The sequence below is a fragment of the Manis pentadactyla genome, chromosome 8 (assembly GCF_030020395.1).
Source record: "Manis pentadactyla isolate mManPen7 chromosome 8, mManPen7.hap1, whole genome shotgun sequence".
NCBI classification, from domain to species: Eukaryota; Metazoa; Chordata; class Mammalia; order Pholidota; family Manidae; genus Manis; species Manis pentadactyla.
Genome location: NC_080026.1, coordinates 43,589,387 through 43,615,577, shown reverse-complemented (window position 1 = coordinate 43,615,577; position 26,191 = coordinate 43,589,387). Strand labels below are relative to the sequence as shown.

Sequence of the window (26,191 nt, the reverse complement as noted above, 5' to 3'; positions counted from 1 at the left end):
GTGATGAAAGATCTGGAAAGAAATGGATAACTACCCAAGCATTTAAAAACAAAACTATTTTAGTGTTCACCACCTTCCACTGTATACAGATATTTAAATCCAAAACCATCAAGAGACAGAAACTGGAAAGCAGAAATCACTTCAAGTGAGATTTCACTTTCAAAAGTCCTGAGCAGTGTTGGGATTTATATCCTTTAAGGGCACACAAAGACACAAATTGTCCTTACCAAGTGTCAGACAAATTCATTAGACTATTCCTTAAAATCTGAAAGTTTTGGAAGAAATAATATTCCTATTTTATTTGAAATTGAATTAAAAGATGAATATACAACCAAGGATGTACCAAGAGCCAAAAGTAGAATTAGAATGGATTAACTCCTGATTTCAAGGTTTGATCTTGGAAGAAATTTTTTTTTTTTTTGAGAGGGCATCTCTCATATTTACTGATCAAATGGTTGTTAACAACAATAAAATTCTGTATAGGGAACTTAATGCACAATCATTAATCAACCCCAAGCCTAATTCTCAACAGTCTCCAATCTTCTGAAGCATAACGAACAGGTTCTTACATGGTGAACAAGTTCTTACGTAGTGAATAAGTTCTTACATGGTGAACAGTGCAAGGGCAGTCATATCACAGAAACTTGGTTTTGATCACGCATCATGAACTATAAACAATGAGGTCAAATATGATTATTTGTTTGATTTTTATACTTGATTTATATGTGAATCCCACATTTCTCCCTTATTATTATTATTATTATTATTTTAATAAAATGCTGAAGTGGTAGGTAGATGCAAGATAAAGGTAGAAAACATAATTTAGTGCTGTAAGAGGGCAAATGTAGATGATCAGGTCTCTGCCTATAGACTAAGTATTAATCCAAGCTAGACAAGGGCAACAAAACATCCACGGATGCAGAAGATTTCTCTCAAAACGGGGGGGTGAGGTTCTAAGCCTCACCTCTGTTGATCCCCAATTTCTCACCTGATGGTCCCCCTGCGACTGTGCCTGTCTTAGGTTGTTCCTCCATTGAGGAATCTTACCCGTCTCTGGCTAACCAGTCATCTTCTGGGGCCATACAGGGAAATGTGAAGTTGGTAAGTGAGAGAGAAGCAATATTGTTTGAAAAGGTTAGCTTTTTACTTCTTTGCAGATTTATGCCCTGTGGCTTCTATGCCCAGCATTTGTCTTGAGGTATCTTTACCACTTGGAAGAATTATGATACTCAGTAATTTTGATATGAGGCACGAATTCTACTAAAGGGTTGTAGTTAGGAAGGAAGAAGAAAAGCTATAGAGGTAGCAGACGGAAGAAAACATGGGAAGATTGATTATTTCTTTGACATATCTTCTTGTAAAGCAACATAAGCATGTATAGGTTTTAAACTACTAATTAAATTGCATATACACATTAACATAATAGGAATACAGCTACATAACCAAAGCAGACCTACAATTACCAGCCATATCCAGTGAAACCAAGAAAACCAGTTAGGCACCCTAGGCATTTGTGAAAACTTATCAATGATATGATGGCTATTGTCTAACTGAATTTGAATAGTTTGAGAAAAATCAGACAAATTAAAACAACACATTCCTGGGAACTGTTTACATCCCATATGTTCTTTTAACAATAGATACTCTATAGTCGCACGATTTTGGAGTGCTGCAACTTGCACTTTTCCTAATTCTTGGTTGAGTTCCAACAGTATAGATCCAGTCAAATTTGTTGTTTTACTGTATGCACAGGTCAGCTTAGATATATCCTTCTTCATTTGATCTTGGAAGAAATTTATGTGGACACTATTATCTGCATGATACAAATGATCCCAAAGTGTCCTTATTCCCAAGTGCCTGGTTCCAATTTACATATGTATAAACAAAATGTATTACTGTTACACATTTGAAAACATCATATTCAAATGTGGTTGATTCTCTATTATAACTTGAGGCCTACTCTCCAAATCCTCTTTGATCTGAGAACTCTAAGGAAATTGGAAACTCGAAATTTTGACTCTTACCTGATGTTGGCTTAATAGTGAAGGCTTGATGAGACTGAATCAAAGTAATATGAAACTCGAAATCTACAGGGCAGCTGCACTGCAATGGAATAACATACTTTTTACTGCAAAAAAAAAAACAAAAACAGAAAATATTATTTTTTTTATAACTAGCTTTTTTGGTATCAATGACTAGACTCAAGTTATATAATAGACAACCACAGCAACGACTATAGTCAACACAGATGCGGTAATTCCCGGGAGCCAGCTACCCTACACATTTCCCAGGTATTAACTATTCTAATCCTATGAGGTGCTACAGTGATGATCCTCACAGAAGAGGAGAGGGGTCCACAGGAGAGGGTAGGTGTCCTGACCAAGATGTCACAGCTAATTAGTGGCATGTCTAGGATTCAGTACAGGCTTCCACACTCTAACACCCCTGTCCTTGCTGCCTCTTGAGAGCTATCAGGTTTCTCTAGTGGATATTCACAGTCAAAGGGGAAGGGTATCTCTGCCACGTAACAGACCCAGGGGCCCCTGGAGAAGCAGAAAGCCTGGGAACACCCTGCCGTTACAGAGCTTGGAATGAGACCACACTGAAGAAACCACACTTGTGCTTGTGCTTGATAGAAATGAGCTAGAGACTCTTTACATGGTTAAAAGTCCAACCACCAGTAGAGGATCTGGAGTGAATTTTGTGTATTCAGAAATAATCTCTCATCTGAGACAAAGCCAACTCCTAACTAAGCTTGAGGTCATTGTTTATGGCATCTCCAGAGTTGCTGTAGCAGTGGCATTTCTGAGAGCCCCCAGCTTTGCCTAGCATCCTCTCCTAGTCTGGGGCCCAGCAGGTGGGACAGTTTGCAGCCTGAGGGAGGCCTGCAGGAGAGAAGTCCCCTGCCCTCACTTGGCATCCTGAGCAGAGCTGGGGCAGGTGCTCTGGGCCTCTTTAGTAGCAGCCTGATCAGCTCCTCCCTGAGGTGACCCAGCCCTGCCCTTCTTTGTACCTCCTCCTCCTCCACCTTCCTGCCCATCACACCATGTTGCCCATGGGCTGGTCAACTGCCCTTCTCCCTAACATTTCCCCTTCACACTCCAGGGTAGAGCTCCCAGGCCGGTTGCCTTCTGGAAGGTGCCTGGCCTGACCTAGTCTGTCTGGGCTCTTTTCCCATCAGGACCTGCTTCCTTACCTGCCCAGGGCCTGTTTACCTGGGAGGCTGAAAATCCTGCAAAGGCAGAGCTGAGCCTACTTGCTTCTCCAGCCTAATCTCAGCAAAATATTGAGTCCGATACAACTAAACATTCAACACATATTTGTTGGAGCAAAGTGAAATAACTCTTCTTAGGCTGTAATTTTGGGGACATGGGGCAGTTTAAATGTGGTTTTAAAACTTATGCCAAGAGCATTTTTATTTGGCTTTCAATTGATTACATTTTAAAAATACCTGAAATAATTTAATTGTAATGGAAAATATAGAGAATAATTGGATAAAGATCCCTTTATCCACTACCAAGTTCTACCAAATTTTTTGTTTTCCATCAAACATGGCCAAACACTTAAGGCTTTCTGTACACCTCTCCCTGCCCTCTGCTTCTTCCTCCCTCCCTGGGCAGAGGTGGAGGTAACCTCTCCCCTGTATTCACTGTCTATCATTCACATGCATTTTTGTAATATCATTATATATGTATATACCCATAAAATATACGATATTACTTATTTTTAACAGTATTGTCCTAAACTTCTAATTTTACTCAATACTATGCTTTTGAGATTTTTTTAATGATACATCAAGTTCTGTTCATTCCTTTTGACTAGTGATGAGTATTATACTGTATTATATTATAATACATATTATTATGAGTATTATATGATGAGTATTATATTATATGACTGCATCATCCTCATTTATCTATTCTCTTGCTTAAGGGCATTTAGGGCATTTGCACTTTTCCTTATTGTAATGTGGCAGTGACAATCCTTGTGTGTAACAACTCCTTGCACATCTGTACCAGAGCTACTCAAGGTATAATTGGGAAGTGCAATTGCTGCTTGGTAGTAAAGTAAAAATATCAACTTTACCAGAGATGGCCAAAATGCCCTTCAAAGCCCTTTATCAATTTATACTTCCACTAGCTGAACATTGTTCCTGTTGCTTACCAACACAGGATTTTCAGACATTTTAACTTCCTTCAAACTGATGGGGTGAAATGGTATCTCATTTTATTTTCATTGAGGTTAATGTATCCATTTGGGCTGCTGCTTCTATGAATTGCCTGTGCATATCCTTTGCCCATGTTTCCATTAGGTTATTCTCTTCTTATTAATTTGTAAAGTCTAGATATCAATTTTGTTAATTATATTCATTGATATACATTCTAGATAAGGGTCAACATACAGAGTACTCTCTTTAGCCAACAGCAAGATGAAAACTTCATTAAGTTTTTAACCAAACCCATAAATCCTGTTCTATATCAGGCTCTACTAGAAGTAGGCAGTCCATCTTAACTCTCTGAGATGATTCCTAATTCTGAAACACAGGGTATATAAAGGTCATGAAATTTTCAAGGCACTTTAATTTAACATGCCCCACTGAACAACAGCTGCTCTACTGCACTGGGTAGGTCAAACTCATGTTACAAGTTACACATGCCCCTCAAGATGTAAGTAGTCTTGAGTAGTGGTTAATGGGAAGTGCTAAACTCCCACACATGGTCTCTGAAGATTAGGCCAGTGACTCCAACAGCCACATGGCTATATGGTCCTCTGCCAGTAACCCTAGGGGGCTGCTCAGAGTTCTCCAGCAAGGTAAAGGTTGCCACTCAAGTTTCTTCTACCGAAAGCTATATATTATTTAGCATTTTTCTAAACTAAAACAAAAAAAACCTGCCAGAGCTTTTTATATATGCCCAACTATTAACTGATTTCAGAGTTGTGATAATTCCCATAGAAAAGGTGTCAGAGTTTTTGTTTAATGATGATTGCATGAAGCCAAGTTCCTGATGCATTAAACAGTCTGGAAAAACAAACAATTCCTTAAGGGCACAAAATTGCAAGTACTTTGATTCAGAAGGAGGCATAGCAGTGTAAGTCTGGAATCACTGAACTTTGCTTTCATTGCGGCGTTCATATTACGGATGTCAAATTAGTACAGATGGCACCACGATCATAAATCAAGGACAGTCTAGATGCATTTGGGTCAAAATGAATCTTGGCAAATACAAGTTTAGTTTTTTTGGAAGTTTCTCATCTTTGAAGAAACAGAATCCCATTAGATTGTGGAGGGACTAGAAAATCCTAAACGAATTTCCCATTGTGAAATACCATTAAAACTCATCTACAATGAAGAAGTATGTATAAATGTACAGTTCTTGTGCTTATTATTCCTCAGAAACAAATAGGAGTCTGAATTAAAGTATTTCTGTAACTTGAAGAAAGCAGCAAATTAAAATATTATAGAAGTTACCACTTTTGGATATAGCCACAACTTTTATCCCTGTTGCTTTATTACTTAAACATTTTATCAATATGCTAAGCCTATGTATAACAATATATTAAGCACTTTAAAAGAATTGTTTCAATGCAATCCCTATCAAAATACCAAGAGCATTCTTCAACGAACTAGAACAAATAGTTCTAAAATTCATATGGAACCACAAAAGACCCCAAATAGCCAAAGCAATCCTGAGAAGGAAGAATAAAGCAGGGGGTATCTCACTTCCCAACTTCAAGCTCTACTACAAAGCCACAGTAATCAAGACAATTTCATAATAGCACAAGAACAGATCCATAGACCAATGGAACAGAATAGAGAGTCCAGATATTAACTGAAACATATATGGTCAATTAATATTCAATAAAGGAGCCATGGATATACAATGGGGAAATGACAGCCTCTTCAACAGCTGGTATTGGCAAAACTGGACAGCTACATGTAAGAAAATGAAACTGAATCATTGTCTAATCCCATACATAAACGTAAATTTGAAATGGATCAAAGACATGAATGTAAGTCATGAAACCATAAAACTCTTAGAAAAAAACATAGGCAAAAATCTCTTGGACATAAACATAAGCAGCTTCTTCATGAACATATCTCCCTGGGCAAGGGAAAGAAAAGCAAAAATGAACAAGTGGGACTATATCAAGCTGAAGAGCTTCTGTACAGCAAAGGACACCATCAATAGAACAAAAAGACATCCTACAGTATGGGAGAATATATTCATGAATGACATATCCAATAAAGGATTGACATCCAAAATATATAAAGAGCTCATGTACCTCAACAAACAAAAAAGCAAATAATCCAATTAAAAAAGGGGCAGAGGATCTGAACAGACACTTCTCCAAAGAAGAAATTCTGATGGCCAACAGGCACATGAGAAGATGCTTCACATTGCTAATCATCAGAGAAATGCAAATTAAAACCACAATGAGATATCACCTCATACCAGTAAGGATGGCTACCATCCAAAAGACAAACAACAACACATGTTGGTGAGGATGTGGAGAAAGGGGAACCCTCCTACACTGCTGGTGGGAATGTAAATTAGTTCAACCATAGTGGAAAGCAGTATGGAGGTTCCTCAAAAAGCTCAAAATAGACTTACCATTTGACCCAGGAATTCCACTCCCAGGAATTTACCCTAAGAATGCAGCACTCCAGTTTGAAAAAGACATATGCACCCCTATGTTTATAGCAGCACTATTTACAATAGCCAGGAAATGGAAGCAACCTAAGTGTCCATCAGTAGATGAGTGGATAAAGAAGACATAGTACATATACACAATGGAATATTATTCAATCACAAGAAGAAAACAAATCCTACCATTTGTAACAACATGGGTGGAGCTAGAGGGTATTATGCTCAGTGAAATAAGCCAGGTGGAAAAAGACAAGTATCACATGATTTTACTCATCTGTGGAGTATAAGAACAAAGAAAAAACTGAAGGAACAAAACAGCAGCAGACTCACAGAACCCAAGAATGGACTAACAGTTACCAAAGGGAAAGGGACTGGGGAGGATGGGTGGGAAGGGAGGGACAAGGGGGAAAAAGAGGCATTACAATTAGCAGACTATAATGTAGAGGGTGGGGGGCACAGGGAGGGCTGTACAACACAAAGAAGACAAGTAGTGATTCTACAGCATTTTACTATGCTGATGGACAGTGACTGTAATGGGATATGTGGTGGGGACTTGATGATGGGTGGAGTATTGTAACGATAATGTTGCTCATGTAATTGTAGATTAATGATACCAAAATAAAAAAATTAAAAAAAAAAGAATTGTTGCCTATTTTGAATAAACTCCAACCAAAACCCTGTAAATACTAGACATATGATCATGTAGAAATTATAGGCCTATTAGAAGATGAAAGTACAAATTTACCTTACAGAAAGTGAATAGTATAAAATAATATAGATTCAAACTTCTTTCTTGTCTATTCTCTAAACAAATGCTAGTAAAGAGCTAGATATTATGTTAATTTCCAGTTCATTACATAATATTTGCTTTTACCTTACTCTGATGTTATTTTTATCACTTACCCTAACATTTAACATTGTATTTGTCAAAGGAGTAATCAAGGATTTTTTTGAGAGGAAGACATGATCCTGTGAACTTATCGTAGATGTTTCCTCTCAAAGTTTCCTTTCTATTATAGACAAATTTCTTCCCTAATTCAACAATCTCGAAGTCTAGAGAGTGGAAGGAGCAAGCCATCTTGCCACAAAAAGGATTTGACTCCTTTTTGGAGAATGAAGGTGAACTGGCAATGAGCACAAGAAATGCTAACTTATTACATGATGCTGGATTCCAACAGTATGATAAATGAGCCAATTAGCTATGATGCTTGTATAAATCTGATGGAAGCACCATCAAGGTAAAAGGCAGCCTCCCCCCAGAGATGCATGGATAATTTTAATTATAATACAGACTGTAATATGCCAACTTAGTAGGACTTCTTTGTCAACTGCTCATTAATACAGAACTCATTTATAGATCAAAAAATGTGGACAGCAGTGATGTGCCTGTGTGACATTCTTTCCCTTCCAAAAGTATGGAAGACTCACATGAAAAAAATTGAGTCTGGGAAAGCTTTGGGATTACACATCATGGAAGTTTTAAAATAAGTTTATAAACTCAACACTCCCATTAATAGTGGGAGACTAAGTCTCTTTCCTTGGAATCTGTTCTCTATGAACACCTAACTACTAGAATATAGTGGAAATGATGCTGCACTCCTTTCTCTTTTTTTTCACTTTATTTATTTATTTTGTTATCATTAATCTACAATTACATGAAGAAAATTATGTTTACTAGGCTCTCCCCTACCCCGATCCCCCCAACAAACCGCATTACAGTCACTGTCCATTAGCATAGTAAGATGTTTTAGAATCATTACTTGTCTTCTCTGTGTTGCACAGCCCTCCCTATGCCCCCCACATTATACATGCTAATCGTAATGCCCCCTTTCTTCTTCCCCACCCTTATCCCTCCCTACCCTCCCATTATCCCCAGTCTCTTTCCCTTTGGTAACTGTTAGTCCATTCTTGCATTCTGTGATTCTGCTGCTGTTTGTTCCTTCAGTTTTTTCCTTTGTTCTTATACTCCACAGATGAGTGAAATCATTTGGTATTTGTCTTTCTCTGCTTGGCTTATTTCACTGAGCATAATACCCTCTAGCTCCATCCATGTTGTTGCAAATGGTAGGATTTGTTTTCTTCTTATGGCTGAATAATATTCCATTGTGTATATATACCACCTCTTCTTTATCCATTCATCTACTGATGGACACTTAGGTTGCTTCCATTTCTTTGCTATTGTAAATAGTGCTGTGATAAACATAGGGGTGCATCTGTCTTTTTCAAACTGGAGTGCTGCATTCTTGGGGTAAATTCCTAGAAGTGGAATTCCTGGGTCAAATGGTAAGTCTATTTTGAGCTTTTTGAGGAACCTCCATACTGCTTTCCACAATGGTTGAACTAATTTTCATTCCCACCAGCAGTGTAGGAAGGTTCTCCTTTCTTCACAACCTCGCCAACATGTGTTGTTGTTTGTCTTTTGGATGGTAGCCATCCTTACTGGTATGAGGTGATATCTCATTGTGGTTTTAATTTGCATTTCTCTGATAACTAGCGATGTGGAGCATTTTTTCATGTGTCTGTTGGCCATCTGTATTTCTTCTTTGGAGAACTGTCTGTTCAGCTCCTCTGCCCTTTTTTTTAAAATTTTGGTATCATTAATCTACAATTACAGAAAGAACATTATGTTTACTAGGTTCCCCCCTTCACCAAGTCCCCCCCACATACCCCTTCACAGTCACTGTCCACCTGTGTAGTAAGATGCTGTAAAATCACTACTTGTCTTCTCTGTGTTGCACAGCCCTCCCCATGCCCCCTACCCACATTATACATGCTAATCATAGTGCCCCCTTTCTTTTTCCCCACCCTTATCCCTCCCTTCCCACCCATCGTCCCCAGTCCCTTTCCCTTTGGTAACTATTATCCATTCTTGGGTTCTGTGATTCTGCTACTGTTTTGTTCCTTCAATTTTCCTTTGTTCTTATACCCCACATATGAGTGAAATCATTTGGTACTTGTCCTTCTCTGCTTGGCTTATGTCACTGAGCATAATACCCTCTAGCTCCATCCATGTCTTTGATGATGGCAATCCTTACTGGTGGGAGGTGATATCTCATTGTGGTTTTAATTTGCATTTCTCTGATGATTAGCGATGTGGAGCATCTTTTCATGTGCCTGTTGGCCATCTGGATTTCTTCTTTAGAGAACTGTCTATTCAGCTCCTCTGCCCATTTTATAATTGGATCATTTGCTTTTTCTTTGTTGAGGTGCATGAGCTCTTTATATATTTTGGATGTCAAGCCTTTATCAGATGTCATTTACGAATATATTCTCCCATACTTAGGGTATCTTTTTGTTCTATTGATGGTGTCCTTTGCTGTACAGAAGCTTTTTAGCTTGATATAGTCCCACTTGTTCATTTTTGCTTTTGTTTTCCTTGCCCAGGGAGATAAGTTCATGAAGAAGTCGTTAATGTTTATGTCCAAGAGATTTTTGCCTATGTTTTTTTCTAAGAGTTTTATGGTTTCATGACTTACATTCAGATCTTTGATCCATTTTGAATTTACTTTTGTGTATGGGGTTAGACAGTGATCCAGTTTCATTCTCTTACATGTAGCTGTCCAGTTTTGCCAGCACCATCTGTTGAAGAGACTGTCATTTCGCCATTGTATGTCCATGGCTCCTTTATCAAATATTAATTGACCATATATGTTTGGGTTAATGTCTGGAGTCTCTAATCTGTTCCACTGGACTTGTGCTCTGTTCTTGTGCCAGTACCAAATTGTCTTGATTACTATGGCTTTGTAGTAGAGCTTGAAGTTGGGGAGTGAGATCCCCCCCATTTTATTCTTCTTTCTCAGGATTGCTTTGGCTATTCAGGGCCTTTGGTGTTTCCATATGAATTTTTGAACTATTTGTTCCAGTTTGTTGAAGAATGTTGTTGGTAATTTGATAGGGATTGCATCAAATCTGTATATTGCTTTGGGCAGGATGGCCATTTTGACTATATTAATTCTTCTAGCCAAGAGCATGGGATGAGTTTCCATTTATTAGTGTCCTCTTTAATTTCTCTTAAGAGTGTCTTGTAGTTTTCAGGGTATAGGTCTTTCACTTCTTTGGTTAGGTTTTTTCCTAGGTATTTTATTCTTTTTGATGCAATTGTGAATGGAATTTTTCCCGATTTCTCTTTCTATAGGTTCATTGTTAGTGTATAGGAAAGCCACAGATTTCTGTGTGTTAATTTTGTATCCTGCAACTTTGCTGTACTCCGATATCAGTTCCAGTAGTTTTAGAGTGGGGTCTTTAGGGTTTTTTATGTACAATATCATGTCATCTGCAAATACTGACAGTTTAATGTCTTCTTTATCAATCTGGATTCCTTGTATTTCTTTGTTTTGTCTAATTGCCGTGGCTAGGACCTCCAGTACTATGTTGAATAACAGTGGAGAGAGTGGGCATCCCTGTCTTGTTCCCGATCTCAGAGGAAAAGCTTTCAGCTTCTCGCTGTTCAGTATGTTAGCTGTGGGTTTATCATATATGGCCTTTATTATGTTGAGGTAGTTGCCCTGTATACCCATTTTGCTGAGAGTTTTTATCATGAATGGATGTTGAATTTTGTTGAATGCTTTTTCAGCATCTATGGAGATGATCATGTGGTTTTTGTCTTTCTTTTTGTTGATGTGGTGGATGATGTTGATGGACTTTCAAATGTTGTACCATCCTTGCATCCCTGGGGTGAATCCCACTTGGTCATGGTGTATGATCCTTTTGATATATTTTTGAATTCGGTTTGCTAATATTTTATTGAGTATTTTTGCATCTATGTTCGTCAGGGATATTGGTCTGTAATTTTCTTTTTTGGTGGGGTCTTTGCCTGGTTTTGGTATTAGGGTGATGTTGGCTTCATAGAATGAGTTTGGGAGTATTTCCTCCTCTTCTATTTTTTGGAAAACTTTAAGGAGAATGGGTATTATGTCTTCTCTGTATGCCTGATAAAATTCTGAGGTAAATCCATCTGGCCTGGGGTTTTTTTTCTTGGGTAGTTTTTTGATTACTGCTTCAATTTCTTTGCTGGTAGTTTGTTTGTTTAGATTTTGTGTTTTGTCCTTGGTCAGTCTTTGAAGGTTGTATTTTTCTAGGAAGTTGTCCATTTCTTCTAGGTTTTCCAGCTTGTTAGCATATAGGTTTTCATAGTATTCTCTAATAATTCTTTGTATTTCTGTTGTGTGCATCGTGATGTTTCCTTTCTTGTTTCTGATTCTGTTGATGTGTGTTGATTCTCTTTTTCTCTTAATAAGTCTGGCTAGAGGCTTATCTATTTTGTTTATTTTCTCAAAGAACCAGCTCTTGGTTTCATTGATTTTTTTCTATTGTTTTATTCTTCTCAAGCTGCACTCCTTTCTGATGGCCAAGTCTAAGAAGCTGGCTTGTTTTGCTTCTCCTGGGATACTCACTCTAGAACCTAGCTGCCATGTTGTAAGAAAGCCCAAGCAGGCTGTGGAGAGATCTATCTACATGGACAGGAGTGAGGCTTCAAGACTCTACCCAACTGAGCTCTTAGATAAATAGCCAGCATATGAGTGGGCCATTCTGGAAAGTGGATTTTTCAGCCTGCAGCTAAGCAGATCCAACTGATTCTACATGGAAAAGAGCTGAACCTCCTCCACTAAGCCAGTCTACGTTGTAGATCCATAAGCAAAGTAAATGATTGTTGTTATTCTATGCCACTATTTCTAGGGTGGTTTGTTATACAGCAATAGAAAAATGGATGCAAACCGCATTCTTTCACCTCATTTCTCCTTTAGTGAATGGTTACTTTATTCCATTTCTGGTTGCAATTTTAACTTGGCATTTTTAACATCTTTTTTTTTTTTTTTGTACCAGCTATTAACATGTACCAGTCACTGTGCTTGTATTTCAGTGAACTCTTCACAACCCTATGAGGTAAGTACAATTATGGTACCCATTCTATGGATAAATAAACTGACCCCATAGGAAAGTCCAAGGCCACACAGTTAAAAGAAATGAGGTGGAAATTAAAGGTAGGACCTCAGAACTTAAGTTCTTAACTGTTGTACTGTCCTACATTTCCCAGGTCTCTAACATTAAGGACTAGCTAAAACAACTCATTGTTTGCCCTGCAGTCCCCTTTTCTACTGAGGTTCTCGTGGAATTTACCCCTCTGTGCATTAGGTGTTGAGATTTTTAAAAAGTATTTCCTCTAATTAGACCAGCAACAACCAAGGCCTATAGAATCCCAACACCTTTTCTCAAATGTTAGCAATCTTCTCTCAAGTACTGGTATGTACCTAGAGAGAAAGGGACAAATTTGGGGACTGGCCAGTTACTTCCTTTAAGTTTTAGATGTAGGTTGCCATATTTAGAATATGACAAATAAAAACAGACAGAAATCATACATAATGATTAGGTGCCCAGTAAACCAGACACCCAAACCCCCAAACAAATAGGCAACAACTTGAAAAGATATGAAGAGCTGAGGGTAAATTACATTTCAAATTTCAAAGTATGCCCTTTTATCTAAGAATTTATGTTCATGTTAACTTTCATATGCTGCTTATCTTATTTTCAAAGACACAATTAATCTCAATGGGAATGGGGCCTCAGACCAGAAGCAGAGCCGATGCTTAATCATACAGTCAAATAAACACAAGCACAAATGCACACAACAAAATGTTCAAGGAACAGGCATTTAATTATCTTTACCAAGAGAATTAAAGCACCCTCATTTTAGACTAAACTTAGACCAATATTAGAGGCCAAGCCAATACAGTCAAGGAGTCAGGGAGAGCCAATGTGTTTCTCTTGCTGGCCTGGCTTTCAAGCTCCTTTCCTGCCCTTGGTTCATTTCTTCCTCAAAGTCATTTAGTCCTCCCTATCAGTAAAGCCACCCTCGACTCCCCACCCTCACCCATGCCCTTGTAGTTTAGGAAAAGGAAGAATTCTGGTGGAAACACTAAGGAACAACCAGAATTAAATGAACTCTCCTCTGCATATGTGGTACAAGTACACTTGGTAAATTTCACTGGAGGCAGGAAAGGAACTGAATTCAAAAAAAGTTAGAGGTGACAAGATGACATGTAGAGATATGTATCCTATTCATATATAACATAACATTTACCATTTCCACCATTAAGTGTAGTTCAGTGGCATTCGGCACATTCACATCGTTGTGCAGCCATCACCACCAGCCATCTCCAGGACTTTTTTATCTTACAAACTGAAACTCTGTCCCCATTAAACTCTTCACTCCCCCTCCCTCAGTCCCTGGCCACCACCATACCACTTTTTGTCTCTGAATTTGACTCCTCTGAGTGCCTCATGTAAGTGGAATCATACAGCATAAAATACCTTTTAAAAAGTAAATACTGACTTCACATAAAAATGAAAGTATTGACATAAGTAATGTTACAGAAAATAGCACCTTACAATTCACTAGAATTGCAGACAATCTCTGATAATGTGCGGTAAGGGATGAAGGGCAGGGGGCCTCATTTGAGTGAGAGCGGCGCCTGCAGGCGACCAGAGAACTGCACTGGGAAGAACGCCACCTTAAAGGGAAAGGAAGCAAACGGAGTGCGGTGAGGAGGAGGGAACGGACTCCTGACTGGTTCCTTTCTTTGTTGAGAAACAGACCGCTCACTGGGAGGAGAGGAGAGGATGTACTAAAATTGTGGATGGGCTTTTTCTTCCTTCAGTTCAGAGGCCAGAAGGCCCATGTGCTGACTATATGCAGACCATACCTCCTCAGAGCCCCACGACCTACAATGGTGTCTGGCCTCAAGCAGCAAGCGGAACACCAGCTGCCAGCCCTCTAGTCCTTGCAGCTAACCCATCAGCAATTATTAGAACAAAAAGCTCACTTGGCACTGGAATAAGAAATTAATTTTTCAAGCAAGGCAACTTAAATTTAAATACTTTTGGTTTTTAAATTGTAGTATGTAAGACTCTAATGTTAGAATTCTTAATGAGAAGCGTGGGACATATTTAAGGGAAAGCAGCTATTTAAGAAAAAAGTCACAATCTAAGTGGTTGCTAGTTACTCTATTCTAAATATTCTGACAAGCATTCAATAATCCCATTCTAAAAACCCTATTAAAAATGTACGCACATGCGTGTGAGCAGGCATCACAGCCTGTGATGCTGGGCCTCAGGGTAGTGGTGACCAAAGGTGGCGGCCTACTCAGTGCTTGCGGTGAGACCTGACAGCTCTATAAGCTGAGCAGGGAGGAGCAGTGCCCAGGAATCACTTTAAAGTTCCTGGTGTCTCCCCAAGACCAAAAACCATCCACATTTTATGTCTTTGCCCACTCCAGGAATGTTCTTTGGGTAAAAACTGAAGCTCTTTATGTTAATTCTTAAATATTAGAATTGGAGACTGATCCTTGAGTACTTTTTATAACAGTATTTTCAAGTTTCTTATTGCTTAGTCCATGATACTAACTTGGGAATTTCATATAAGTCACAAAATGTATATTTTAATGTTGAATTTAATGAATCATCACAGAATTTATGTAGACAAATAGACCCTGAACAAGAAAAATACTCCACCTTTAATTACCACCCCTGCTACACAGTCATTTGCTGATCATACATTTGTGCCACTCCATCTCATAGTCCAGTGCAAATCAAGTAGCAGTTTTCCAAATAAAATTTGCACAAAATTTAAGGCAAAAAAGCAGAGTCTTACAAGTTTCAAGCCAAGGCCTTCCTAAGGGCAATACTGCTTTCCCCATTTTCAGATTTTCAGCCTTTTCATCATTTTCTCCAGGAGTGAAAAGTCTAGAATTCAACATTTTGTGAGAAAGACTTAAGAAAAATAAAAATTTAGGCCTTCCATTGAAAGTTCCCTTTGTTGACTGTCTCAAGTTGGCACCCACTCCTGATAAATGAAAAGCAGAAGATTTTGTGACCTTTCACTAATATAGACCCCTATGGTTTGGGGACTGAATGATTTTCTTTTCCTACTAAAATATGTCAGAAAAGACTGGGTCAGGATGAGTAACTAGATAAATACTAGGTTAGCAAAGGGATATTAAATGGAAGTAATTTTAATTATAAATTATGGGAGACTTTTCCACATAGTAAAAATCCAGGCTATTGTTAAGTGACAGTGATTATCTTATCTGTATATCAATTTTGAAGTAATTTTGAAATAGAAGTTCACTAGTGCTGAAGTAAAGAAAAAAGTTTGCCAGTGAGGTCAAGTCACCCTTGTCAGAGCAGTTCCATAAAATGCTGCTGCTCCTTCAAATCAACTTTGAGTTTGGGATACATAAAACAAGTCCCTAGTGTGAGCAAGGTGCAGGTTTCCCTTGGAGAGCTGAAAAATGTGAATTTATTCTCTTTGAGTAGGGAGGACTTCAAATAATCCTTCTGAAGATCAATTGTATAGTCTTTTCCTGACACCTTCATTCTAACCCAGTGACAGCTGGTTCTTGGGCCCCTCACAAGGAGGCTCTTGATTGGCATAATTAGAAAAACAGGACCTGGTTGTGGTCTACAGTAGAGCCAATTCTCACCATCAATCTTTCTCTCTCAGTGCTAGTTTGAGAATCCCGTGGCCCAGTTGTTTCAACTCCAACAGCAGTGAAAAAGGCAGGTTTCATTCAAGCATTCTATTCTGACCTTAGTTATTCTTATACTTTCTAGAATGAGCCATAATGTTCACTGCCTAAGGAAAAGCATCCTTTGGTAAATTCTTACATTGTAGAAGTTTCAGAGACTAAAATATCTTGGTATTGGAATGGTCCTTTTCTGTCAATGTTGCTAACATGGCCTTGTGGTCTGTAGAACATTTATAGCCCTGAGCTGAACACACAGTTCCACATGCTGTGGGGGCAACACGGCTGCCTTCCCCACAGGACCAGGTCCAGAGTGGAAAACGGGGAGGTGACATGGAATCCAGGAGAGGACCTGGGTGGCTTTCATGTAAGCTTATCTGTAGCACACTAACCAACTGGTCAACAGAGTCAGCATGGTGTAAGGAAGACCAGTTGATGCCACATGGAAAGAACAACTGGTCAGCTGACTGAATTTGTTCCAGATTTCAACCAGTTATTTGGTACCAGATAAACACTGCTGGATAAACTGCAGAACATGATGAATTAACATGAATCATTTTAGAACCACAGGAATGGAAAGATATCAAATTTCAGTACCTGATATAAGCATGCTCTTATTTACTTGTGTGTATAGAGGGTACAACTGTATTTTATCTACAGTGCTCACTAGACTATGAAGTGATTATATGATTCACATAGAGAAGGGAAGAGCAGACCATCCTCAGCACCCCACTGTGTTTGAGTCAGAGACGTTGTAGCAGTCAACCATCAAATCCAGTCAATGAAACTGTAGTTGAATATATACAAGTCCACTTCAAGACTTCGTAGAAAATGTACCAAGAGCTATCCAGTCCTCAGAGAGGCTCTACATAGATCACAGTTGCTTCTGCCCAGAAGCAACCTCAAAGTAAGAAAGAAAATGTAGTGGTATTAAATGCAGATCCTACAACTTCTCACAATTTTGTCTAAATGGGTTCTATATGCAAAGGGAAAACATATTCTTCTGAATCTACTTTCTGCTGGATTTGTGCTCTCCCATCACCCTTGTTCTTCACCATAATGCATAGTATTTTTTCTTTAGCTGTAGAAATGGTAGCTTTACTCTGACATTTAAAACTTTATGTGCCACTGGGACCACCACACACTGCTGGTAGAAATGAAAAACAGTGCAGCTGCTTTGGAAAGTAGTCTGGCAGTTCCTCAAAATGTTGAACACAGAGTCACCATTTAACCCAGCAATCCCACTCCTAGGCATATGCCCAACAGAAAAGAACCATAGGTCCATGAAAAAACATATACACAAGTGTGCACAGGAGCATTGATCAAAATACCAAAAAGTAGGAACAACTCAGTGTCCATCAACTGATGACTGTATAAACAAAATGTAGTTGATTCACACAGTAGAATATTTTTCAGCCACGAAAAGGAAGGAAGACGTGCTATATGGTGGGTGAACCTTGAAAACATTATGCTATTGTGAGAGAAGCCAGTCGTAAAAGGCCACCTAATGTATGATACCATTTTTATGAAATGTCCAGAATAGGCAAATTTACAGAGATACAAAGTAAGTTAGAGTTTGCTTGAGACTGGGAAGCTTGAGGGAGAAATGAGGAGTGGTATGGGGTACCTTTTCGGGACAATGAACTGTTTGAAAATTGGTTGTGGTGATGGCTGCATATACTAAAAGCCATGGAATTTTAAATTAGAAAATTTTACGATATGTAAATTATATCTCAATAAAATTATTTTTTTACAAAAGCATAAATGCCAAGAGAAAGAAGCTCTTCACCCTAGACCTGCAGCCATACCCTCATCTCAATCTCTGCTTGATTTCTGGGGAATGACCATCGGGCCATGCTCCCTGCTTCTGCACAATCCCTGACAGGCTATTTTGGGAGCTTCAAACATCCCCCTCTGCCATCAGCCCAGTTACTCAGTGTTGAGGCCCACCTTCAACTTCAGCTTGGACACCAGCCTTCCCACTCCAAGCCTTTCACTGTAGTTTATCTATATGTTGCCTATCTTTGTTAAAGTGTGCACCAAACTATCTGGGCCTCATTTGTTCATTCTTAATCTCTGTGAATCTGTGCATTCAGAACTGTCTTTGGTGATGATGATGATGATAACGATGATGATGACAGCTAGGATAAATCACTAACTATATATGCTAAGCACTGTTCTTACTATTAGGAAGTATTTGAAAGCTTTAACTATTATTGTTAGCTATTAATAAGCTCTATTTTAACCCATTAAATCCTCACAAGTACTCTTAGAAACTACATTTTATAGATGAGGATTCTGAGAAGCAGAGAGATTGTAATTTTTCAGGCTCACACAGCTATTATGAAGCAGAGTCTGGACTGGAATCCAGAGGGGATGGCTCCAGAGCCTTAGGGGTCAATGTTGTTAAAAACGACACTGCACTGCCTTGACTCCTTTTCAGCTTCCTTATAGGAAATCCTCACAGACAAGGCAGGTAACAAAAATGAGTGAAGAGGGTAAAGCATGAGGCAATAGGGAGTGGTGGGGGCTCTGGTGAGCTGGCAAAGATACTGCCCTCTAAAGAAGCAGCTTCTCTTCTTTCCCTGCTGAATTGATTGTGATCATCAGTAGCATGGGCCCAGTATTGCCCAATATTCCTTTTCCTTGTTTTTTTAAAGAAAAGTGGAAACTAAATTTTTTATGTGAAATCTTTTGATCCTTAAATGTTGGCAGCTAATTCAAATGTTTAAAAATAAACTGTGTGTGAGAATACTATGAAAACCTATATGCTAACAAGCTGGGAAACCTAGGAGAAATGGACAACTTCCTAGAAAAATACAACCTTCCAAGACTGACCCAGAAAGAAACAGAAAATCTAAACAGACCAATTACCAGCAACGAAATTGAAGCAGTAATAAAAAAAACTACCAAAGAACAAAACCCCCGGGCCAGATGGATTTACCTCGGAATTTTATCAGACATACAGGGAAGACATAATACCCATTCTCCTTAAAGTTTTCCAAAAAATAGAGGAGGAGGGGATACTCCCAAACTCATTCTATGAAGCTAACATCACCCTAATACCAAAACCAGGCAAAGACCCCACCAAAAAAGAAAACTACAGACCAATATCCCTGATGAACGTAGATGCAAAAATACTCAACAAAATATTAGCAAACCGAATTCAAAAATACATCAAAAGGATCATACACCATGACCAAGTGGGATTCATCCCAGGGATGCAAGGATGGTACAACGTTCGAAAGTCCATCAACATCATCCACCACATCAACAAAAAGAAAGACAAAAACCACATGATCATCTCCATAGATGCTGAAAAAGCATTTGACAAAGTTCAACATCCATTCATGATAAAAACTCTCAGCAAAATGGGAATAGAGGGCAAGTACCTCAGTATAATAAAGGCCATCTATGATAAACCCACAGCCAACATTATATTGAACAGCAAGAAGCTGAAAGCATTTCCTCTGAGATCGGGAACTAGACAGAGATGCCCACTCTCCCCACTGTTATTTAACATAGTACTGGAGGTCCTAGCCACGGCAATCAGACAAAACAAAGAAATACAAGGAATCCAGATTGGTAAAGAAGAAGTTAAACTGTCACTATTTGCAGATGACATGATATTGTACATAAAAAACCCTAAAGACTCCACCCCAAAACTACTAGAACTGATATCAGAATACAGCAAAGTTGCAGGATACAAAATCAACACACAGAAATCTGTGGCTTTCCTATACACTAACAATGAACCAACAGAAAGAGAAATCAGGAAAACAACTCCATTCACAATTGCATCAAAAAAAAATAAAATACCTAGGAACAAACTTAACCAAAGAAGTGAAAGACTTATACTCTGAAAACTACAAGTCACTCTTAAGAGAAATAAAAGGGGACACTAACAGATGGAAACTCATCCCATGCTCGTGGCTAGGAAGAATTAATATTGTCAAAATGGCCATCCTGCCCAAAGCAATATACAGATTTGATGCAATCCCTATGAAACTACAAGCAACATTCTTCAATGAACTGGAACAAATAATTCAAAAATTCATATGGAAACACCAAAGACCCCGAATAGCCAAAGCAATCCTGAGAAAGAAGAATAAAGTAGGGGGGATCTCACTCCCCAACTTCAAGCTCTACTATAAAGCCATAGTAATCAAGACAATTTGGTACTGGCACAAGAGCAGAGCCACAGACCAATGGAACAGACTAGAGAATCCAGACATTAACCCAGACATATATGGTCAATTAATATTTGATAAAGGAGCCATGGACATACAATGGCGAAATGACAGTCTCTTCAACAGATGGTGCTGGCAAAACTGTACAGCTACATGTAGGAGAATGAAACTGGACCATTGTCTAACCCCATATACAAAAGTAAACTCAAAATGGATCAAAGACCTGAATGTAAGTCATGAAACCATTAAACTCTTGGAAGAAAACATAAGCAAAAACCTCTTAGACATAAACATGAGTGACCTCTTCTTGAACATATCTCCCCGGGCAAGGAAAACAACAGCAAAAATGAATAAGTGGGACTATATTAAGCTGAAAAGCTTCTGTACAGCAAAAGACACCATCAATAGAACAAAAAGGAACCCTACAGTATGGGAGAATATATTTGAAAATGACACATCCGATAAAGGCTTGATGTCCAGAATATATAAAGAGCTCACATGCCTCAACAAACAAAAAACAAATAACCCAATTAAAAAATGGGCAGAGGAAATGAACAGACAGTTCTCCAAAAAAGAAATACAGATGGCAACAGACACATGAAAAGATGCTCCACATCGCTAATTATCAGAGAAATGCAAATTAAAACTACAATGAGGTATCACCTCACACCAGTAAGGATGGGTGCCATCCAAAAGACAAACAACAACAAATGTTGGCGAGGCTGTGGAGAAAGGGGAACCCTCCTACACTGCTGGTGGGAATGTAAGTTAGTTCAACCATTGTGGAAAGCAGTATGGAGGTACATCAAAATGCTCAAAACAGATCTACCATTTGACCCAGGAATTGCACTCCTAGGAATTTACCCTAAGAATGCAGCAATCAAGTATGAGAAAGATCAGTGCACCCCTATGTTTATCGCAGCACTATTTACAATAGCCAAGAATTGGAAGCAACCTAAATGTCCATCGATAGATGAATGGATAAAGAAGATGTGGTACATATACACAATGGAATACTACTCAGCCATAAGAAAAGGGCAAATCCAACCATTTGCAGCAACATGGATGGAGCTGGAGGGTATTATGCTCAGTGAAACAAGCCAAGCGGAGAAAGAGAAATACCAAATGATTTCACTTATCTGTGGAATATAAGAACAAAGGAAAAACTGAAGGAACAAAACAGCAGCAGAATCACAGAACTCAAGAATGGACTAACAGGTACCAAAGGGAAAGGGACTGGGGAGGATGGGTGATTAGGGAGGGATAAGGAGGGGAGAAGTAGGGGGGTATTAAGATTAGTATGCATGGGGGGGTAGGAGGAAAGGGAGGGCTGTACAACATAGAGAAGGCAAGTAGTGATTCTACAACATTTTGCTATGCTGATGGACAGTGACTGTAAAGGGGTTCATAGGGGGGACCTGGTATAGGGGAGAGCCTAGTAAACATAATATTCGTCATGTAAGTGTAGATTAGTGATGACAAAAAAAAAAAAAAAGGGCAGTTCCTGTGTGGTAACCTCCAATGAGTTCTACACAAGGGTATAAAGGGCATATAAAAGTGTAGGCAAAGGGTCTGTTTGTGTTTATACAGAGGGTCAAAGCCTAATTGGGCTACCCCCAAAATGAACTAAGATACGATATGAAAAAGAACTTCCAACATCAGCACTCTCTGGAAAACTCATGGCAGAAGATGATCATCAAAAAACCCCAACAAAGATCCACGCACTGCTACAGCTGTAGATGCACTCATCCCACCAGTTCCTGGACTTGCCATGGGAATGAAGAAGGAGATATCTAAGCTGGCCTGTGTATACAGTAAAACAACAAATTTGACTGGATCTATACTGTTGGAACTCAATCAAGAATTAGGAGAAGTGCAAATTGTAGCGCTCCAAAATCTTACAACTACAGACTATTTACTGTTAAAAGAATATAAGGGATGTGAATATTCCCCAGGAATGGGTTGTTTTAATTTGTCTGATTTCTCTCAGACTGTTCAAGTTCAGTTGGACAATATCCACCACATCATAGATAAGTTTTCATAAATGCCTAAGGTGCCTAACTGGTTTTCTTGGTTTCACTGGAGATGGCTGGTAATTACAGGTATGCTTTGGTTATGTAACTATACTCCTATTATGTTAATGTGTGTGCACAATTTAAGTAGTAGCTTAAAACCTATACATGCTGAAGTTACTCTACAAGAAGGTATGTCAAAGAAATAACCAATCTTCCCATGTTTTCTGCCGCCTGCTACTTCTATAGCTTTTCTTCTTCCTTCCTAATTACAACCCTTAAATAGAATTCGTGCCTCATATCAAATTTACCGAGTATCATAATTCTTCCAAGTGGTAAAGATACCTCAAGACAAATGCTGGGCATAGAAGCTACAGGGCATAAATATGCAAAGAAATAAAAAGCTAACCATTTCAAACAATAAGGCTTCTCTCTCACTTACCAACTTCACATTTCCCTGTATGGCCCCGGAAGATGACTGGTTAGCCAGAGACGGGTAAGATTCCTCAAGGGAGGAACAACCTAAGACAGGCACAGTCGCAAGGGGGTCATCAGGTGAGAAATTGGGGATCAACAGAGGTGAGGCTTAGAACCTCACCCCCCCTGTTCTGAGAGAAATCTTCTGCATACGTTGATGTTTTACTGCCCTTGTCTAGCTTGGATTAACACATAGTCTACAGGCACACACCTGATCATCTACATTTGCTCTCTTACAACACTAAACTATGTTTTCTACCTTTATCTTGTATCTACCTACCACTTCAGCATTTTATTAAAAATAATAATAATAAAGAGAGAAATGTGGTATCCACATATAAATCAAGTATAAAAATCAAATGAGTATTCATATTTGAACTGACTGTTTATAGTTCATAATGCATGAGCAAAACCGAAGGTTTCTGTGATGGTTGCCCTTGTACTGTTCACCATGTAAGAACTTATTCACTATGTAAGAATTTGTTCTCCATGTAAGAACTTGTTTGTTATGCCTCAGAAGATTGGAGACTGACGAAAATTAGGCTTGGGGTGGATTAATGATTGTGCATTGAGCATTGACTCCCCTATACAGAATTTTATTGTTGTTAACAACCATTTGATCAATAAATATGAGAGATGCCCTCACAAACAAACAAAGAAACAAACAAAAGTACACACTTCCAATGGTAAAATAATAAGTAACCGGGATGTAATGAATATAGTCAAGATATTGTAACAGCTTGGTATGGTGATAGCTGGTACCTAGAATTGTCATGTATATAAATGTTAAATCACTATGTTGTACACCTGAAATTAATGTAATGTAATACTGTGTGTCAACTACCCTTCAATAAAAAATAATTATCTACAAAAAAATAAATAAATAAATAAATAAATAAATAAATAAATAAACTGTGTGGGCAACCACCATGTAGACCAAACCAAGCCCATCAGCGGTTTAATTAAATTAGAAGCCACAAACTGGGGCCAACAGGCCAAATTCAGAGTGGATGAGTGAATGAATGATGAAGCAATGGCACGTTGAGGATTAAAAATAGTCTTCAACAGATAAGATTTAAGGATTGGTGAACCACATCTTTCAACAATCACACTGGGCTTTGGGCTTTCCATGAGGTACAAATGGGAAGACTAAGGCTGAGGGCTCAAACATGCTATGCCATCTCACTTCTCGGGATTTGCCCATGCTACTGCACTGCCTGAGACACTCCTCTCCTATTCCACTCCCTTCTGCTGGTTTCTAGTCATCCTTCAGAAACTCAGTTCAGAAATGCTCTCTTCTAGGTCTTGCATGAGCTCCCCCATCCCAACTGCCCCCAACTTACTTCACACTGAGCTAGTTAGTATCCCTCCTCAGAACAACCTGAATTAGAAATTAGAACTGTCCGTTTAATTCTGATACTTGGTCTTAATCATCTCTGCATCCTCAGTACCTAAGAATGTGCCTGCAGCATAGTATGCGTTCAATAAATCTCTGCTGAATGAACGAATGCTGAATAAAGAATCCACCCAAATGATACCTTTAACCGCAAAGGCAGCCCAGAATTAACAGTGAGCATTTTAGGTGAAAGCACTTTCAAATACTTACCCCCATCCTACAATCTGGCATTTTGGGATTAAATGCAGTGTAGGATGGCTTGGGTAGTTAGAAGTTGGTAAAAAGCCATTGAGTAAAGTGCGTAGAGTCTTGGGAAGGCACTGCCTGCTGCCAGAATGTTTGGAAGAGAAAAGCAGCATACTTATCTACTTGAAAGATTTTCCAAAATATCATACCATTATACACAGTAACTCAGTTTAATAAACTGTTTAGCTGAAATTTTCATTCTTATTACAAATGAAAGACATTATGTACCACGTAGCTTGGGAATAGCCTCCAGAGAAGTTGGTAGATTTATACACTAAGAACTAAGACTGATGTCTGCATTATAAGGCATATAACTTCCACCAGCTTATTAAATCACTGTTCTCAACTCATAGGCCTGGCTTATGATTCACACAAAAAGTAATTTGCAATTTGTGGGGGGAAGGAGGGAAAGAAGGATGAGAATAAGGAAGGAAGGAGGGAGGGAGAAGGAAAGAAAGAAAAAAGGAAAGAAAGAAAGGGAGAGAGAATTAATGAGCTAGGAAGTCACCTGTTTCCTGCCACTTAGATTTTGGTTAAAGTTGATATATGCACCCATTTAAAGGAAATAGCTATGTTTGGCCTCAAAATGTGTGCAATTTGTGTCTTATCAGAGGATTTTCCTTTGTTAGACTCTTGGGGTTCCTGTGCAGATCACTTAGTTCTCAGGAGGACTGGCTGAATACAGGAACAGTTGATGAGGGTGAGGGAGGAAACACCAGGAGAGATTTCTGGCAGATGTTTTGCGGAGAACAGAGAACAGAAGAGCAAGGGGCCAAGAATATATGTCAGGTAAAACCTAAAAGTCTGGTAGTACCCACTGTTGGTGCTGATGTAGGAAAACAGGAATTCTCATGCACTGCAGGTGTGTGTGTGAATAGGTACTATCATTTTGGAAAATGATGTGGCATTCCAGGTTTGTGACCCTGTGCTGACATGCAGTTACACTTTCAGGTATAGCCCTGGAGACAGAACATGTGCCCCACCCATGCACAAGGACACACAAGGACAGTGCTGGTCACAGCAAAAAAACCCAAACAGTGGGAACAATCCATAGGCCCAGGAGCAGTAGAGCAGATAAAATATTGTCATCAATCCATATAGTGGCCACTACGACAATGAACTGTAGCTGCAGGACTTAATGCGGCTGACCCACAAAAGCAATGTTGAATTAAAAAAGCAAGTTACAAAAGAACTTACATACAGTATGATTCCATTTATATAAAGATCAAATACTGGCAAAACTAAAATAGTGTGTTATTTATGGATGTATATGTATATGTCAAAACACCCAAAACGAATCAAAGAAATGATTATCACAAAATTCAGAATAGTGGTTATAAAGTTACAGGTAATGTTTTTTCTTAAAACCTCTGTTAATTATATTATTATTCTTTAATCTGTACATATTACTATATATTCTTTTGTGTGTATTATTTATTTACAATTATTAAAGAGTTGTTTTTTAAAAAAAGTAAAGATGGTAAGTCAGAAGCTCATGGGAAGTCATGCGTGTTGCAGGGAGGGGGACACCCATCAGTTGAACCAAGGCAATTGTTCCTGGTCTGTATTTTGGAACAGCCCTGAGGATCATACATATTAGTCCATAAGCACGTCACCCACCCCACCACCACATGGGTTCACATGCCCCTTTTTAACTCTATTACCCAGTCATCAACAACTCATACACCCTTGTTCAGCA

General features: G+C 38.8%; 1 protein-coding gene across 3 annotated transcripts in view; it reads right to left on the bottom strand.

The window, feature by feature from the left end:
- The window catches only part of CFAP221 (cilia and flagella associated protein 221), a 120,966-nt gene that overhangs the window by 67,952 nt on the left and 26,823 nt on the right, over positions 1-26,191 (bottom strand). For all 3 annotated transcript variants that reach the window (XM_057505694.1, XM_036886650.2, XM_057505695.1), the window contains exon 7: positions 2,025-2,128. In XM_057505694.1, coding sequence (XP_057361677.1) covers positions 2,025-2,128 — 104 coding nt within the window. The remainder of the gene's footprint in view (positions 1-2,024; positions 2,129-26,191) is intronic.